At 48.1% G+C, this 18,267-nt stretch overlaps 1 protein-coding gene across 2 annotated transcripts in view; it reads left to right on the top strand.

The window, feature by feature from the left end:
• The first annotated feature begins 864 nt into the window (after positions 1–864).
• WTIP (WT1 interacting protein) overlaps positions 865–18,267 on the top strand; it is a 69,767-nt gene continuing 52,364 nt past the window's right edge. For both annotated transcript variants that reach the window (XR_003248906.1, XM_026036516.1), the window contains exon 1: positions 865–2,173. Coding sequence is in view for 1 of the 2 variants with exons in the window: in XM_026036516.1 (XP_025892301.1) it covers positions 889–2,173 (1,285 nt within the window). In the remaining variant the exon portion in view is untranslated. The remainder of the gene's footprint in view (positions 2,174–18,267) is intronic.

Raw genomic sequence — 18,267 nt, 5'->3', positions numbered from 1 at the left:
GCGCGCGCCGTTGAGCGGCGGCCGCTCAGGTGAGGCGACCGTTTAACGGTCGCGGGCGGGGCGCCCCCCGCCCCCCCGAGGAAAGTTCCAGCAGGCGGTGGGGGGGAGGGTCCCGACCAGGGTCCCGCGGCGGCCGCTCCCCGCGCTCGCCTCCCCCCTCTCCACGGCGGCCCCGAGAGAAGCCGCGCGGCCGCCGCCGCTCCGCGGATGCTCGCGCTGTCTGCGGGCTCCGCCGCGCCGCCCGCGGGAGGCCGGTCCCCGCCGGAGGCGGCCCGGCCCCGGGAGGCGGGGGCGCGGCGGCGGGGGGCGGCCCGCTGGCGAGCAGCGCCTCGGCCGCCCGCTCCCGGCCTGACTCGGTGAGAATCATTGTTTGGCTCCAGCATTAGCTACATTCCAGCGGGACGCAGCGCCCCGTCTCCTTCCTCGCATTCCTGCCCCACACAAAGGAGTCCCCGCCGCGCCGCTCGTCCGGCCGCCGCGCCCGCCCCGCCGCCGCCCGCCGCCTTCGCCCCCCGCCCGCGGGCGCCGGCCTGGCCGCAGCCCCGGCCCCAGCTCCGGCCCCGGCCTCGGCGCGGGGCGGCGGGCCAGGGGCGGCGGGGGCAGGGAGCCGCCGAGCGCAAATTCCTCCGCGCAGCGCGCCATTGACTGGACCCAGCAACTTATTTAAGGCTGGAAAGTGACACGGGGGCTCCTCGTCTGCGCCCGCCTCGCTGCCGCGATGCCGCCGAGGTGACTGCGCGCTGCGCCGCCGGGGCCGCGAGAGAGCGAGCGAGGGACGGCGCCGTCCCGCCGGGGCCGCGCGGGGAGCGCTGCTTTTTTTGCCCCCTCCCCCCTTTTTTTTTCCCCCTCTTTCCTTTCTCGTTTTACTTTTTCCTGCGGCGGCCGAGCATGGAGCAGTACGAGGAGGACGTGGCCCTGCGCGCCGGGCGGCTGCTGGAGGACCTGTCCCTGTACGAGGCGTGCGCCGAGGGCGCGTTCGGCCGCGCCGCCCGCCGCGAGCCGCCGCCCGCCGAGCCCGAGGAGCCGCCGCGGGCCCGCAGGAGCAACGGCGCTGCGCCGCCCGCCGACGGCAGAGCCTTCGCGGGGCCGCCCTGCTGCGACGAGGGGCTCTGCACGCGCTCCGAGGTGGCGCTGCCCTGCTACAGCGGCTTCGCTGACAAGGGCAAGCGCTACTCGGCCGAGGGCTACCGCTGCAGCGGCGCCTACGAGCCCGGCTACGTGGCCAAGGGCGGCGGGCGGGCGCCCGATGGCAAGTACGGCGCGGCCAGCCCGCGGGGCAGCCTGGCGGCCGCCGCGCCCGCCGCCGAGCACGGCAAGTTCCCCAGCCCGCGCTGCAGCCTGGGCGCCGCCGCGCCGCCCTACGACAAGTTCGGCAGCCCCCGCGGCAGCCTCGCCGTGCCCGGCCAGGACAAGTTCGGCAGCCCTCGCGGCAGCCTAGCGCAGTACGACGGCGCCGCGCTGAGCCCGCGCTCCAGCTACGCCAGCACGGCCAGCGACACGAGCAAGCACTCCAGCCCGCGCGCCAGCCTCACGAGCTACGACGGCGGCAGCAAGCCCAGCAGCAACCGCACGAGCGGCATCAGCATGGGCTACGATCAGCGGCACGCCAGCCCGCGCTCCAGCACGGCCAGCCAGTACTCGGGCACCGCCAGCCCGCGCTCTAGCTACTCGGACTGCAGGTACGGCCCGCCGGGCAGCGCGGACCCGGACGGGGCGGGCGCCGCCGGGCTGCGCCTGGCCAGCCCGCGCTCCAGCGTGTGCGGCGCCGCCGTGGCCAGCCCGCGCTCCAGCATCTCCAGCCAGAGCTCGCGCAGCTCGCGGGGCTCCATGAGCGCCTACCCCGAGCTGCAGCTGCCCTCGCCACGCGCCTCCCTGCTCGCGCCCGGCCTGCAGGACGACGGCGCCGTGCCGGAGCCGGCCGACCTCTACCACGGCACCCGCGGGCAGTCCCCGCCGCGGCCGCAGCAGCACCCGGCGGCGCCGGGCCCCGACGCGGCGCCCCCCTACTCATACAGCCCGACCAAAGGCTCCGCTTCGGCTCCAAAATTCAAGCTTCCCTGCCAGGTGACGCCGTGCCGGGACAGCGGCCCCAGCCAGGCGGAGCGGCGGCTGGAAGCGCTGACGCTGGAGCTGGAGAAGGAGCTGGAGATGCACATGAAGAAGGAGTATTTCGGTGAGTGGCGCTTGCGGGGCACTCAGGGCCGAGCCTGCGCAGGCGCTGAGCGGCCGCGGGAGGCTCCGGCCGTCGGTGGAGCAGCCGCATCGCTGCGGGCCCGACTCCTCGCGGCCTCTGTCAGAGGCCTTTGCGCTGAGAGTCTTCCCCGGTATTTCTCTCTCCTGCCTCGTGCTTGCAGTTCACTAGGACTTGTAGTGGTTAGTCCCCATCCACATGCAATAAGAAACTCGTCTGCAGCAGAGCAGAAGCCATTTGTGTGGGTAGTCAGGTAGTGCTTGCGAACTATAACCTGTCAGAGCCTCTTCAATACCCTCTGGCATTCTCAAGGCTGCAGTGTTTTCCATTGTGTTCTCTGGGTAGCTACAATATTCTAACTTCTGTAGACAAGGTGAACAGGTAAAACAAATTTCAGTGCCTAGTTCAATACAATCTTTGACCTCACTCAGAGTGCTTGTGGGAGCCTTTAACATTTTCTGGCCTGTGGGCCTTGCAGAGTTTCTTGTTTGAGGGAGAGGACACCTCTGCCTGGTCCTTGTGAAGCTGAGCCGGCCTGTTGGGGGAGTCTCCTTAACTTCTTTATTGCTTCTTTGTCAAACAAAAACAAGAGCTTGAAACAAGCAAGCATGTTTTCTAGCCACACTGTTTAGATTAAACTCTCCCCTTTTTATTTTTTTTTTAATTTTATTTTCTTCCCTCCTCTAGTAGATGGCTAAGGACAAGATGCCTGTCTTAGAATCCCTAAGTGTCCAAATGCCATCCTGTTCCTCGTAGGTACTGCAACCTTAAGGGTACATCTGTAGAGAGCTAGGGCAGCAGGAGCGTGGTGGCCTTCAGAAGTGGCTTGTGTCTGCTTATGCTGGGATGTGGATTCTGAGGGCACTTCATAGCAGGAGAGTAAGATGGAAGGAATGGAAGGACAAGGAGACGCAGGGATATGTCAGTCTCCTGCTTGTCCCTACTGTGACTCAGTGGAACAAAATGTGGCCTAGGAGGGGGGGGACAGTTAGGACTCCCAGCCTGTGTGTGCTGGCTGGGTGCTGAGAGGATAGAGGCCTCGCTGGTGGGCTGTGATCTTTGGCTGACACAGGTGTTGCTGAGGATGGAGATGCATGTGAACTTAGTTTATTAAAGGATTGCAGGTCATTTTCAGTTCAGTATTAGTGTTTCCTCTGTGGAAGGGAGGAATTGCAAGGTCCCTCTCTAAACATCGTCCGAGGCAGTTGAGTAAGTACTCTGTAGTACCAGGTAAACGTTTGTTTTTAACTGCATAGATTGTTTTTATAAGCCCTTGTGCCCAAAGGAAGCTGAATCCAATGCCTGCTTAATGCCTGATTCTTATCTACCTTTTGGTTAGTGTGAGCCTGGACAAGAAAGCTGATTGGCACCAGCTGTATCTTCTGCAATGCCTAGCACCTGTTTTGAGGCTGTAGGGAGCTGCAGGAACATAATCAGCTGAAGATGATAACAAATAACCCCTAAGTGTCTGCAGAAGCTGCTTGGGGGTGTTAATTATCGGGTACCAAAGACATGTGTGACTCCTAAATGCCAGGGGGGGTGCAATGAAAGGTGGAGAATCAAGATATATTTAGAGCAAGAAGAGTGAGTTATAACTGCCCTGGGCCCCTGGGAGGGTGCATTGAGGAGGCCTGGGTGTGACTGGGAGCTCCAGGAGGAGCCTTGCAAGGGTGTGTTGTGCATGGCAGTCTTCTGACTCCACTGTTTTATTTTTTAAGGATTTGCCTGTTGTAAGTGTCACTGCCTGCAAGTATATTCTGTGATGACTTGTTGCAACATGCCCTAAGCCTGAGCAGATGTGGTGTGTGTGTCAGATGAGCAGCAGTAGGTGCCTAGAGAGCCAGCGCAGCTGCCCTGGAGGAATTTGTTACTTAGTGGCACAAAGAAGTGCTTCTGTGACTTCCCTGTAGCACTCACAGCCTAGAAAGCTGGGGGGCTGTAGGACAAGAATGATTTCTGCAAATTGCTCATGTTTTAATGAGTCTTGATGAGCTTGGTCCTGAGGTTCTGATTCAAGTCAGCTGCTGAGCTTTGATTATATAAGCCCAGTTTGACTGCAGACAGAAGGGTTAAAGACAAGGAGAATGAGAAGAGAAGGGAGAGAAGTCTGCTTATGAAGCAAATTATTTAGACTGACTTTTCTGAGAGGGTTTTAGCACAGCCTTAATAAAGGAAAGCAAGTCCCAGCCATATGGCCTCGTCCCAACCAAACTGGGATTGTTCATATGGTGTCACTGCTTGGCTGTTGCCTCCCTTGGCACTTACCTGGCATGCTTAGAAGGCAGTTGCGTAGTGTCAGGTTGGAGCTGAGATACTTGCAGTTCCCCTGGAAAACAAAAACGTCGAGCCTAAGAGTCTAACAAAGTGGCATGAGCAGAGCAGATGGTTTAATGCTCCTTAATTAGATGAGAAGAATTGTTTAGTGAGTAAATGCTCATATTGTGACACTGCTAATTTTACCATGCCCACCCCCCACCCCAAACAATCCTGGCTTTGTCTGCTCGGAGGGAGGGCTACTCTACATGGGGCTGTTCCATTATGCTGTCCACAGGCCACTCTATTTTGTCGTATGTCCAAATGCAACTTTGAAAAATTGAACAGTGATTTATTTTGATTTTGAGGTCAAGTGACTAATCAGTCCTCTTTGGAAGAGGAATAACTCTCCTTTGCTTTCATTTTGTTTGCGGGTCTGTGTGTCTGGGTGTTCCCCTAACCACAGTAGTGCTGGCAATCCCTGGCTGCTTTCCCATACTTTGCTATTCCACTTCAGAAGAATTCTCTAATCTGTGGAGAAAAAAAAAGAAAAAAGCCCATGTTGCTGCTGCTGTTGCTGCAATTCTTGCCTTTCCCCTTTGCTTGTGTGGGTTCTCTGAGGAGATGTCCACAGCCTTCTTGGGAGTGAGGGGGGTTGGGCTTTCTGCATGCCACTTCCACTTGGGGAAGTCACCAAAATGCAGGTGACCACAAGCCATTAGAGTGAAGAAGAGGGGAGAAAAGGCATCCTGGATATGGCTTCTGCACTAAGTGAAAACACGAGAGTCCTGCTGCGAGTGCCTGCAGAGAAGGGGCGAGAGCTGCTCCTTCTGCAGTGCTTGCCAAGGAGTGGGAAGCAGGCTGTGTTCTTGCCCTTGGGGGCTGCCCCTAGGTGGGCAGCCTTCCAGAAGGTACCTAGGATCTTTGCTGCCACTCAGGGCCTCATGGCCCTCAGATAGATGGGATAGGTGCAGTAGTCCTCAGTACGTGACCTCAGAGGGGTCTCTGAGGGAGCCAGGGAGTGACAGATGCTGAGAAGCAATTGATTATTAAAAATTGATTATTAAAATATAATTTCATTCACTTTCATGTGTGTTCTCAGCTGGGCCTGCATGTGTGGTGGACTAAGCTGTCCATGTTGAATTTCATGGATGTTTTCAATTGGATGTACATCTTAGAGTGTCAACAAGATGTTTGTGGGTGTCAGAAACTCATCAGCTGAGGCTTTACTCACTTAAATTCTGTGGGCTTTGTGGAGCTCTTCAGTGTGATTTCCAGGTGCTGAAAAAGTCTGAGGCAGAAATGGATTGTTGGTATGCCCATTCAAATCCAAGCAGTGCTTTTGAGACAGCCTATAAACCTCCTGCTTGTTATTTACTTACCAGAGAATGCTGGAGAATGTCATGCTAATGTGGTGGTTGTTGTAGTCCAAGATCTATGTCCTATGGCTCCCCAGCAGCACTGTCAAAATTGAAGGAGTTGAGAAGGGGATGTATGCAGCAGTTACCTGCTTCTGTGCAGCCCCTGGGTGTATTGCCCTTGCCCCTGCCCATGCAGCCCTCATCCAAAGGCGGTTCTTTTCTGCTTCCAGTCAGGGTGCAGGGATACAGTGCAAGAAGTGATTAACTGTCTCACCAGCTTGACCTAAAGAGGAAATGAAAAAGGCATTGTGAAAGCGAGGAGGTGCAAGAGAGGAAATTGTTCTTGTGCAAAGTCTGAAAGGAGAGAAGCAGAGTTTGTGATTTTTCAGACATTAATACATTTGATGACATTAATGTAATGTGCAGTGTTCCTTTTAGTAAGAGTTTTTTCCTCAGCTCTTTTGGGCATCTAGTTTTGCCTTTTGCTGCATACTGCCTTGTCCTTGGTATCTCTCACTTTTTATCTCTGTGTAGAATATGAGTAGTACTTAACCTGGTCTTGTCACAATAATCTGTCAACCTTCTTTGTCTTCCAAAGGTACTTTCATGTGAGACTCTGCCATCCTGAGGAAGACGGGTCCTTTCTCAGTAGCCAGTAAGAGGTCTCAGTAAGCAAAGTAGAGGGTCATTTGATGTCTCAGGATGAGATACAAAGTCAAAATTCTGTTAATTGTAATAAACCGACTAGTAAACATGATTTTTCACTCAAGCAAGTAGCCTTGGGTTTCTAGATATCCTGGATCTTTCCAGAAGGCCACCCACTAGTACAAGCAAATGTTTTTGGAGCACCACCAGGAAACACTGCCAGTAACATCCTGTTGAAAAGTCCTTGGCCTGGTGGGTAGGTGAAGGGAGGAAGTAGACACCTAGACCCATCCAAACTCCTTTGTGTGCTTTATGTACGTAGTCATTCATGCAAATCTGTGTCTTTTGTATTGAGAAATTTTGCTGGCATGACAAGCCTGACTTTTGAGCCCTGGAATGTGCCTGCAAGATCAGTGCTGTATGTTCACGTCTGTCTTGTGAGATCTTGCTCTTGTAGGCGATAGGCGGGGGGCAGGTCACTGGATGTGGGTGCGTGTGTGAGTGCATCAGTGCTATGTGCATGATTGTAGAGCACAGCCCAACAGTGAGCAAAGGGCTACAATAGTGGCAAAAAGTGTGGTGCATGAGAAAGCTTGGAACGTGAAGATAGGAAGGAATAGGAGGGTGTGGGGTGAGAGAGGCAGTGATGCTGATGGAAAAGTGCTGCAAGTCAGCAGAGTGCTGTGGCTGTTGGAACTGAAGTCTTACTGCTGTCACATGGAAATGTGGGAGCGGCCCTGGGTGGTTTCTTCAAATTCCTGCTAGCCATAGGTACATTCCTGACTCTAAATGAAGCTGGAAAGAGCCAGACTGTGCAGTAGAGCAGGGAGAGAGATGCAGGATGTAATAAATATTTTAATTTCAATGTGTGTACTAGTTCTGTAACATGCATTCAAATAAAATGTATTAAATATAAAGTTCAGTGACTATAACAGTCCCAAAAGCCCTTATTATGAGCAGACGCACTTTCCTTCTTTCAGCTGCAGGAAACTTGGCTGTGAATAGAGTAATTATTTGATGGTTTAGCTTTTTTGTTTGTTTGTTTTGTTTTTGTTTTTTTGGTGTCTGTCTTCTCCCACCCTCCATTTCCTGAAAGTAGTATATGTTGTATAATGTTATGATTTTTACCTTTTGTTCTAATTGTGATAAAATTCTGGATGTAAAGCATGATTTGGATGGACTGTGGAGCTGGTATGAGTGTATGTGCTGTCATAATATAGCAAGTTTTATTTTAAGTGTTAGCCTTTTCTGTCACAATATGGTTTGGTACCTGTGCGTGTCTCTGTCTAAACATTACAGTGTCCCTGTCCGCCTTTATTTTATTTTTGCCATGGGCTGATGTAGCCCATGTGTCAAGGGGGAGGAGAGGGACAAACCACACAGTTCCTCAGATCGGAAATAAAGACTGTTTACATTCAAAATGTATGTGGATAAGGAATTTACTTCAGCCTCTTTCAAAGAGTCTGTATCCTTGTGAAAAGGCTGTTGGTTTGTGAGGGTTGAATGCTGCCCATGCCTTAGTTTGCTTTGGTTTGGAGTGTGCTGTGCAACTGGTAATTCCAAAGCCACAGGGCTTCTGTATAAAACACTAAGCAATTCATTAGATCTGTTCATTTTTTAGGATGTAGTCATAAGTTCCAAGGCAGATTTATATTGCATTCCTAAAGTAAGAGCTAGTCTAATTTCCAGCAGTAATACCAGGCTTTTATCTGCCCCCTACCCCCCTCTAAGTCACCCCAGCCAGTTACGCTGTCTGAAGGGTCCAGGAAACATCCTAAGCAATATTCAAAGTGAAAAGCTGTTTATCTGAGTTTAGATTCTATTAGCAGCTGATTGTTTAGCTGCTGTGCTTGTTCCTCCATCAAGATTTATATATGTGAATATCCCATTTTGATGTTAAGTCACACACTAAAAATTCATAGGTGCTAGTGTGTGAAGTAGGAGCGAATCATTTAATGGATTCGATGACGCTCTGTTTGGAAGAGTAGAAGACTGGGTTTTGAAGGCTCACACAATCATCGAATTAGGTCTAGTTACAATGTGATCAAAGTTAACACTTTTTAGTGGAAAGTTTCCCTCAAATTATGTAGCTTATACATTTGAAAGAGTAGTCCTAGTGCCTTTCAGTTGGGATTTCTGTTATGCTCATGTGCTCCTTCTGCTGGTTTTGTGGCAGAAGCAGATACCAATGTACAAGATACCAATGTACAAATGTCTCTTACAGCCATGTGGATATGAATGTTTAGCAAGCCTTCAAAGCAAGAGATTTTGCCAAATACTGAAGTCATTAAAAAAAAAAAAAGACTACCTATGTGCCCTGGGCCGAAAGCTGTGTCAGGAGAGCGCGCGGCAGCCCCGGGGTGCGTGCACAGAGCGGCCCCGCTGGCTGCCCTGCGTGGCAGGCTGGGCACAGAGCTCAGTCCCGCGCGGGGCTTTCACGGCTGGGTAGGGTGGCTGGATTGGCATTCCCCCCGGGGACAGGGCTCCCAGGCTCTGTCCCCCCGGGTCCCCTTGCAAGAGAAGGCTGGGGACTTGCTGGTGAAGGCCAAGTGAAGTTGCTGTTGGAGCCTTTCAAAGTCCGTGTTCTGTCGCAGCGCTTAGTGGGGGGCAGCTCTGCTGCTGGAATTAGTTGTATCCAGAAGTGTTGCTTAATTTGTGGCTGAAGGAACTGAATGTCCCTTAGTGTGATGCGGTGTGTGATTTATACCAAACCTGGACAAAGTGACTCCTGACAGCATGGGGAATATATGATGTAAAGCAAGACTGAAGCAACCAAAGAAAAACAGGAATGTGCATGTTTGATGTCTGCAAGCTTTATTACTAGCTTAGAAATGTTCTTGCTGTTTAATCATTTCAGAGCACTGCATTCAACTGCTTGCGGTGTTCAAGTTCTGACAGGAAATAGGTATCTGCAGCCTGTGTGATGTGGCATCCCTTGGAGAGGCTCCAAGGGTGTGGTCTGCTCCTGCTGAAGCTGGTAGCAGAATTCCTGTTAACTGAGCTGGGAGCAGAACCACTCTACAACTCTTAACCAAATTAGGAGATGTGCTAATTGTTGACCAGTAAATGTCAGTGCTTGGCTGAATTTTTATATGATTTTTTTTAAACACATCTATGTGGATGCTTTTTTTTCCCCCCTACCTTACAAGAGATATTTTTCTGGTGGTATGGGCTTTCTCTTTCTATTAACTTTATTATATTGCTTTAACTATCAGCATGGCCTTGTTTGTTACATGCACTGTGGGACAGAGGAACACAAGAAAATAGCTAAGCAAGATGTATCTCTTCCAGCTGGAGTACTTCACATTGTCTGAAAGTTCATTCCTTGTTTTTGGAACAGTTTTCCTAAATCTCTACTGTCACATTTATGTATTCCAGCAAGCTTTTAAGAAAAAGCCTCTGACTCATTAAGTAAAAAGAAAAAGCTCAGTGCATCAGAGCACAAACATTCATGTAGTGCTCAGCTGAGAACTACTGTTCATATAAAACATGTAGGGACTTACCCAAGCAGACGTGGATGAGGGTTAAAGATTTATTGCTAGGGATACCTACTTCCAAATTTGAGATCCTGGAAAAGCAGGTTTTGGGTGCCTTAGAACCTGTAGGCACTTGGGTTTAAACCTTTTTGTTGCCTATACTCAAGTTAAATTGTGCCCACGTGCAGCTCACCCATTTTGTCTCACATGGCTTAGCTATTTTTCTGTTCCTGGAAAAAAGAGGGCAATGAATTAGTGAAGAAGGGGCTTTCCCTGTGTGATAGTTGTTCACACAGGATAGTTGTCCTGCAGAATATGAGATGTACTTAAGTTACCAAGCTGAAATTCATCTTACAAGCCTTGGAGGACTCTACTGTTAAGCACCTAAATGATCCATATCCAGCAGTGACAAAGCTACTTGAGGTCCTCCAAGGAACCTCTTGCTTCATACAGGTTGAGGAAGACTTTCCTCCATAGCCGAGGAGGGACAGCTCTGTGCTTGAGCTTGGTTCCTCATGCTACCGAGACGATTGGCCCCACTGTCTGGTGCTGCTGCTCCCTGTGTGTGCCTGGGGCAGTTGTGCTCCAGGTATCCCCTAGGATTAGTTTTGGGGAGCTTAGTTCCCTAGCAGAGATACTGTGAAAATCCTCTGGTGCCAAAACATCTATACATCAAAGCTACCTGGATACATTATCCAGGGTCCTGTCTTTATAAGAAAAGTAATATAGAAATGTAAAGGGCTTCTGCTGCTGACTTCCTATGGAAAAGGGTAGTAAAGAGAAGTCAAATAATTTTGAGCAGGGATATGGTCTGGTTGGAATAATAACACAAATAAGATTAGTTGTGTGAGAGAATAAATTCTAATGTCTGACTGCAGGCAGCAGCATTGGAATTAGTTATTTTTTTGTGAGGATTCATTCATGTTTTTGTGAATACTTCGAGAGCTACAGGGAAGGCAGTGTGCAAAGGTAAAGAGTTTTAATACCATATATTACATAAAATGAGTGGATTGAATGAACAATGAAGAATCATTTAGGTTATGCAGGGTCAAGTTTGGATCCATATCATTGTTCTTTTAAATGTTTGGCTGAACAAGATGCCCTTCAGGTCAGAACATACAGTTTTAGAGGATCTGCTGGGGATTCAATCATGTTTTCATGTCCACTGCAACATTTGTTTAATTAGTTAACATTTTTAGTTAAGGCATCACAGAGCTTCTGGAAAGTGAAAACAAGATGTTTTTTCCCTTTTAATGTGTCTGGCTTTAAGCAAAAATAGATTTTTTTAAAGCAAGAGAAAAAAGAATGCAGTTTGACAGTCATGTGGACTTAGATGCTTTTGCATTTGCCTCAGCTCCCTTGGATCATATTTCCTGTGATCCCTGGAGACCCTGTGGCCTATCTCAGGCATGGGAAATATCCTTTAGTTTTGGAGGTCATTGCAAAAATCTCTCTCCTGTGCTGCAAACTCATCCCAAAGCGTACACAGTGGGGAGAATCGGGATCCCATGAGTAAAGCTTACGGGCCAGAAGTTCAGCAGTTCTGTTGGACCCTTAATGTCCTTGGATATTATTCTGCGATGAAAATCCCAGCCTGCAGGGCTTCAGGGAGTCTTGGACGAGGTTAGAGCCTGATGGATCTGCAGGTCAAGTTAATTTACCTGGCTAGGTGACTGGTTTTGAATATCCTAGATTAACCTGCTAGTAGTTGGAGGTCCATTTGTGAGTGGTGGGGCCATGTATGCCTGGGATGTGTGTGTGCAAACCTGTAGCATGCAGGCAAGTTAAAAGCACATCCATGACTTTTAAGGTATTGGGAAAAGGAAAGGAATCATTTTTGTGGAAGGAACACATGCTGCTCTTAGCATGGTGGTGTTTGGTAAGGTAAGTTTTACTATTGTATTATTTCTTTTAAAAAGATCTTTTCACTCGCCTTGCAGTGTAATCAGCATTTGATAAAGAGAAGAAGCAGTAGGTCACATCTCACTTTCATTGTATTCCTGTGACAGCAATACGGTTGCCATCATGTAACAGAGAAAGGCTTGGGCAGACTGAAGTGACCAGATTGGAGCTTTATGTAATGGATGAGGAAGTTTTGCTGAAAAGAGATTTTGGTGGAGAGAAGTTTGTTTTTTACTGTAATACATTAGGTGCTGACCTGACTGAATGGAGGCAACTCTGATGCTAGGACTTGATCTTGTTTCCCTGAAACTGTGGAATGTGCCATTGCCTTCCCCAGCAGTAGAGTGAGATTTTTGCTTTTGTGTTCTGTCTTTGCTTCTGGTTTGAAATTCCTATGAAAGTCCATTTGTTTGGGCCAGGTGTTGAATGTGAGTGAGTGGCTGGAAAAGAATCACTGAGGAGACTGGCTCTGAGTAGTGGGGTAGCAAATGGGCTTCATTCCTCACCTTAGATTCCTCTGCTTGAAAGAACTGTGCTTATTGACCTGGCTATTTGTTATTGGCAGCTTCCTTGCTAGTTTGTCATTGCTATGAATTACAGTGGGATTAGGCCCATGATCTCCATTGACTCTCACCTCTCATTCTTCTTTCCATCTCTGCAAGACTAGATGAGCTCAAAGAGAACATCGGTGTTTCGGAATGAAGAAGCAGAGAGAGCCCTGCAAAATCAGCTGAGGCTCCTCTCCTCACAGAGCTGCTGATGGGACCAGGCAGTGGGAAAGGGCTGTAGTTGGTAAAAATGTTGGTGTGCCTGTGTCTTTAGTGTTTATCTGCATGGTGGCGGTTGCTGAGCTGTTAACCTTTAGTAGCCCAATCCTCAGATGTCGACAGGGGAAATAGGTAATTCCTCAGGGGCGAGGGAAAAATTGTAATGAATGGCTAATACTACTGCAACTTGTCTTTTGCCAAGCAGTTATGTGAAAATTCTCTGTAATTGGTGGATTGCCCATTTTTAATCAAAGCCATGTTTTCCAGATCTAAACAGATGATATAAAACAGAGCTGTACAACAATCAAGTGCATTGGAGTCCAGATTTTGAGCTAGGTTGAGAAATGAACGTGTAATTTTCTGAAGCATAGGTCAGTAGCTGGTATTTTTAGAAAGTATGTTGGCTTGTTCTACCTGTTCTTGGCTTGAGCAGGGCTGACCCTCTGTGCTACAACCCTGTAAATCACTTGCTGTGGAACCGCTCCTGATGTCTTTGCAGTGGAGGAAAAGCCCGCTGGGTCAGGTGGAGGCCTTAATGGCCTGACACAGGGGGAAGGTGGGAAGCAGGAGGTTGTGGGGTGAGAGGGGGGCTCCCATGAAGGGAGTCCTGCCCTCAGTGGGCAGAGTGAGCAGCTGCGAGGGAGCCTTGTAGGCAGCCGGGAGCTCGGGGAGGAACGTGCCCTGCTTTCCTCTGCACCTTCAGAGTTCCTTTCTTCAGTAACTGTAATTACTCAGAGGGCAGTAGCTTCACCCCACTGGCCAGGACAACATCAACTTTCTCTGGCAGGACATCACAAATTGCATTTTCATGTGTGTACATTTTTATTATGCCCAGTCATCAACAGATTTTTTTTAATCCTTGCACCAGCTCTGTATTTTGGCAGATGATATGTGAACTCTGGAGGTTTTTGCAATGGCACTTGAGGGAATTGTAGTTTTTCTCTGAACATTTTGAAGTGTAGGATTCAAACTTCTTGTAAGTAGTGCTAAATGTAAAGTCTCAGATCACATTAAAATGTTGTAAAGGTGAAAAACTAACAATTACATTTTAACAAAGAAAAAGATGGTCACATTAGTCCCACTTAACAAGGATTTTGCTTGGAATTTCACTTAAGTAAATTTCTCTCTCAAAATAAAAATATATACCAGATAGTAACTGATTAAATTTTTATTTGGAAAATGTAGCTCTTATCTGATAAAATCAGACTACCCTCTTTTTTATTATTATTTTGCTGCCTTTTTAGCAGCAAAATAATATTTTTTTCCTAAGACTTTGGAGTTTATCCGATGTGGATTTAAACACTGTTTATAAACAACTAGTGAAAGGCTCTTCATTTCTGCCTGGATTATGAACAGACTTTCTCAGTGTGATTTTTATATTCAGGTATTAAGAGATGGATGCTGCGGCACAGGGTCAGGGAATGCAGCTGTGCTGTGAGGAGTTGTTCAGGCCCAAAGAATTGAGCAGGGCTGCCTGGCAGCAGCATGAGCACCACCTGCAAAATGGATTGATGCTCAATTTGGGAGGAGAAAAAATGAGATCCATGGCACTCGTCAGCTTTGCGTGATCACTGCATGGGGCAGGAGGAAACTAAGACTTGTCCCTTGCTGTAGTTTCTGGCATGAAGATAGGGTGCCCCACTAGCTGAGGCCTGTATATCCCTTGGAGCTTCACAGAGCTCTGCCTTTCCCTAATGTCTTTACTTGCCTCTTTGCAGGAACTTGGCTTCTTGAGATTGCTGGCAGGAAGGGTGCAGCAGCTCGGAGCTGTCTATTTGCAGAGGTGGCTTCAGCAGAGGCTGAACACCCCTGCCTAGTCTGTGGCTATCTCATTAGTTTCTGCAGCCCATGGAAGGAAAAAACATTTTTAAACTCCCAAGTTTAAGGCCTGTCTTTGACTGCTTTGTGAGTACAGCTTCCTTTTAAAAATAATGGGTGTTTTGCTTGATTAAAGACTTGCAGAATTGGGTAACACAGTGATATGTTATTGCAGGGTCAGAGAAAGGTTGTGTCATAACATTTAAGAGGAGTTTATTTTGGTTTTCTGATGGGGTTCTTCATGAAAAAGATGTATTTTGCTTAGAACCTTTCCATTTGCAAACAGCTCAGTCACTAGAGGTGCCTGTACAGAGATTTTTTTAACCCTGGTTTTGTAGGAAAGCTGACAAGCTGCAGAATTGCAGAGGCCGCTCTGCTTGTATCAGCACAGTGCATGGAACTGCCTGATCTGACCTCACCTTTCTTAACTATATTCTGGACCTTCATGTCTAGGGACTCTAAACAAATGGCTATATCCCATCCTTGGAACTTGGAATTCCGTCAGCAGGCACATGACATGTGTAGGCTCTGGGCTATAGCTGAGAGCACAGAACTAAACATAAAGCTTGGTGGGACACAAAAGTCTGTTCATTTATAATATATTCATTTTCAAGTGGATTAGAACTGCAACCAGACTGCAGTGAAATTGGTAGGAGTGTTTCCTTCAGTTTCAGGAAATTTAGACCTGCCTACTGCAATAGTGAGAACCGGGAATCCTGGTGTTACTGTGTGCACTTATTACTGAGATTAGAGCTGTGTGTGTGTTTTGTTTTGTTTTCCCTTTCTTTCTCAAAGAAGGGTAATTACACAGCCAAGTAATAAGCCTTAGTATGTCAAAATGGCCCCCTAAAGGTGAATGTTGCACTTTTGGTGAATTACCAGTTTTTCAGGCCTCATCAAGAATGAGGGGTCAAGTACATGGGAAACCTGGGAAACCTTACCTTAACTATCAACAGTGACATCAGGTAGGATCTCTTCATGCTATTGTGGCTGACTTGGTTCTCAGCACACCTCACTACATCCTGCAGCACTACTGTTTTGAGAGAGAGAGAGGGGAAAAAATTAATTACCAGCTATAAAAGTACTCATTAAGCCCACAAACAAATTGTTTACTGAGTATTTCAGAACACACAGCCTGCAGTTTCTCGCCAGGCAGTTGACTTAAGCAAACAGAGTATAAATTAGAATAAGACTGACTCCACGGTCAATTGTGATTATTTCATAACAAACAGTCTGCTGTTTGCTCTGATGCTGCAGCTCAGGGCCAGGGCACTGACTTTCTGCTGAGCAGAAGACTTGAAGTCAGGCTTCTCTTTTGTGCCGGCTAGAGCGTAGGTGTGAACAGTGCATTGCACTTAACCTTAGAATATTTTATTTCTCTTTAGGATTATTGAAGAGAAACTCCAGGACCAGATCACTGAAAAAAATAATAAGAAATGATGTATTGATTAATATTGTATGGAAGGAAAAGGGAATTTTTGAGAAAGAACCTATGAAATAAACTATTAGTTAGGGGATTTAGTGTTTCCCTTTTGAGGTGAAGATCTTTCTCCTGTCATTAGACACCTGGATCTTAATTATGTCTCTTTCAGTAAAGATAGTTATCTATCAGGTTTTAAACCTACTACTGTGAAAGGAAGCAGGGTTTTCTGTTTAGTTTCAAGACAAGGTGTACATTTTGAAGGCATGAAAGCTAGAGCAAGGAAGCATATTCAGCCTGCATTCATTCTGCTAGAAACCCACATGAGCTATTCCTCTCAGCCTGAGTCTTTCAGATCAGTGAAAGATAAAAAGCTAAGGCTTTCATCAGTGAAAACCAGTCGGAAGCAACCACCTGAACCCATCACTTAGTTTTGCTTGCTTTGCTTTGCTTGCACTTTTTTTTTTCCGCTGTTTTTTTTCCTTCTCTCCCCTCCTATCTCCTGGCTGTATAAGACAGTGAGAGAAGATGTAAAGGTAAATGAAACAGTTGCATTTTGCTTCTGCTGCGGTGATTTAGAGAGTAAGAACTAAAATCCCAGTTGAGTGATTTGCACATTGATCCTGAATGTTCTGATTGAAGGTTAGACTTACAAATGTATTTATGATTGTTGGGAATCTGAAGAGAAATCTCTGTCAAGTTTAAATCTCTAAAAAGGAGTTAGATGAGTATCTGTGTAGTTCTGGCCTTACCTTTTATTTTGGGGTTGATTTAGCATTAGGTAAAACTTCGCTTGAAGACTGAAACTCTCTCCTTAGCAGTACATACACTAGGGCCTGTGGACTGTGTTGCATCCAATCTCAGCACCTTCCTTTATAACAAAGGAGTTATAAAGCAACTAGGAAAGAGCAGAGGGGGCACAGGAGAGGTGTTTTTTTTTTTTTTTTTTTTTTTTTCCAAGGATCGCCTCCTTTGGGCTCAAGACTGGTCCATGTTGGACCATGCAAGAAGTCAAGCAAGAGTAGCAGGAGGCCCATGTGTGTGAATGGGGATTTTCTAATTAAGCTTAGTGGTAAAAAGGAAATGTGCAAGAGATGGAAGTGGAGGCAGGTGACCTTGGGGGAATATAAAAGCACTATCTGAGCATGCAAGGTTGCAGGTAGGAAAGACAAAGCCCACCTGGTGTGGAATCTTTTGAGGGATATGAAGAGGAACAAGAATAACTTGCACAGTTGCTTGAGCAGCAAAGAGAAGAGTAGAAAAAATGCAAGTCCATGGCTGAATGGTGCTGAGGAGCACAAGAAGGGCCAAGGTATAAGTGCTATTTCCACCTTATTTTTTACTGGTAAGGTTTATCTTCAGGAATCTCGGAGCCTTGAAAGCAATAGGGAAAGTCTAGAGCAAGGAAGGTGCTCTCAGTAGAGGAAGATCAAGTTGGGGAACAGTTCTGACAAGCACAAGTGAGTGGATCTGCTGAGATGCCTTTATGAGTGCTGAGGGAGCTGGCAGTTCAAGAAAGGGAAGTGCAGAGTCCTACACATGGGGAGGAGCAGCCCCTGCCTGGGGCAGCCTGCCGCCCAGCCGCCTGGGAGCAGCTTTGCCCGTGGGCAGGTTGCACGTGAGGCGGCGACGGGCGCTTGCAGCGAGGCAGCCCGACGGCCTCTGCGCTGCGGTAGGAAGCGTGTGGCCAGCAGGTCAAAGGAGGTGATTTTCCTTACTGCTAGCACGTGCTTTCAGCACCGGTGACCCCACATCTGGCATGTGGTATCAGTATGTGGTGTTTCTGGAGTCCAGCAAAGGGCAACAAAGATGTTTAAGTCACTGAAGCATCTGAGAAGAGCCCCTTAGGCCTGTGCCTAAGTGAGGGACCCCAGAGCCCCTTGGTGTTCCCAGTTCTGGGTGTGTGTCCTGGATCTCTGTACCAGACCAGGCAGAGCGGGTTGTGCTCTCCTGATTCCTGCTCAGCACAGGTACGTCTGTCACATGGGAGATGCACAACTTTCTAAGCCTCCAAGTGCAGAAATGCAGCCAGAGAACACCAGATGCCCCATGACCTGAGCCTGCCCAGCAGGCACCCAGCGTTCCCAATAGCAGCCTCTGAGCTGCCCATTGCTCAGGTGATCATTTTGAAACTTGAGGCTACTGAACTCCTACCACATAAGTCATTAACAGATGCAAAGTATCATTTATTGCTTGTGTCATGATTAGACTCAAACTACAGTTTTAATATTAGGCAAAGTATTTAGCACTACCACAGCATGAGGTTTTCCATCCATGCTCTGTAAAGATGAACAGCACAAATGAGGTAGAAAAGGTTATCGCTGTCACTTGTATTTTGCCGAGTATTTTAATTAAAACCAGATAGAGGAAAATTATTCACAGTTTCCAGTTTTTGGTGACTTCACCTGCCGTTGAAAATTGCGTCAAGACATAA

The sequence above is a fragment of the Nothoprocta perdicaria genome, unplaced genomic scaffold (genome assembly GCF_003342845.1).
Source record: "Nothoprocta perdicaria isolate Ctin4 unplaced genomic scaffold, notPer1 scaffold_18, whole genome shotgun sequence".
In the NCBI taxonomy this organism is placed as follows: Eukaryota; Metazoa; Chordata; class Aves; order Tinamiformes; family Tinamidae; genus Nothoprocta; species Nothoprocta perdicaria.
This window is presented reverse-complemented; position numbering and strand designations above follow the sequence as displayed.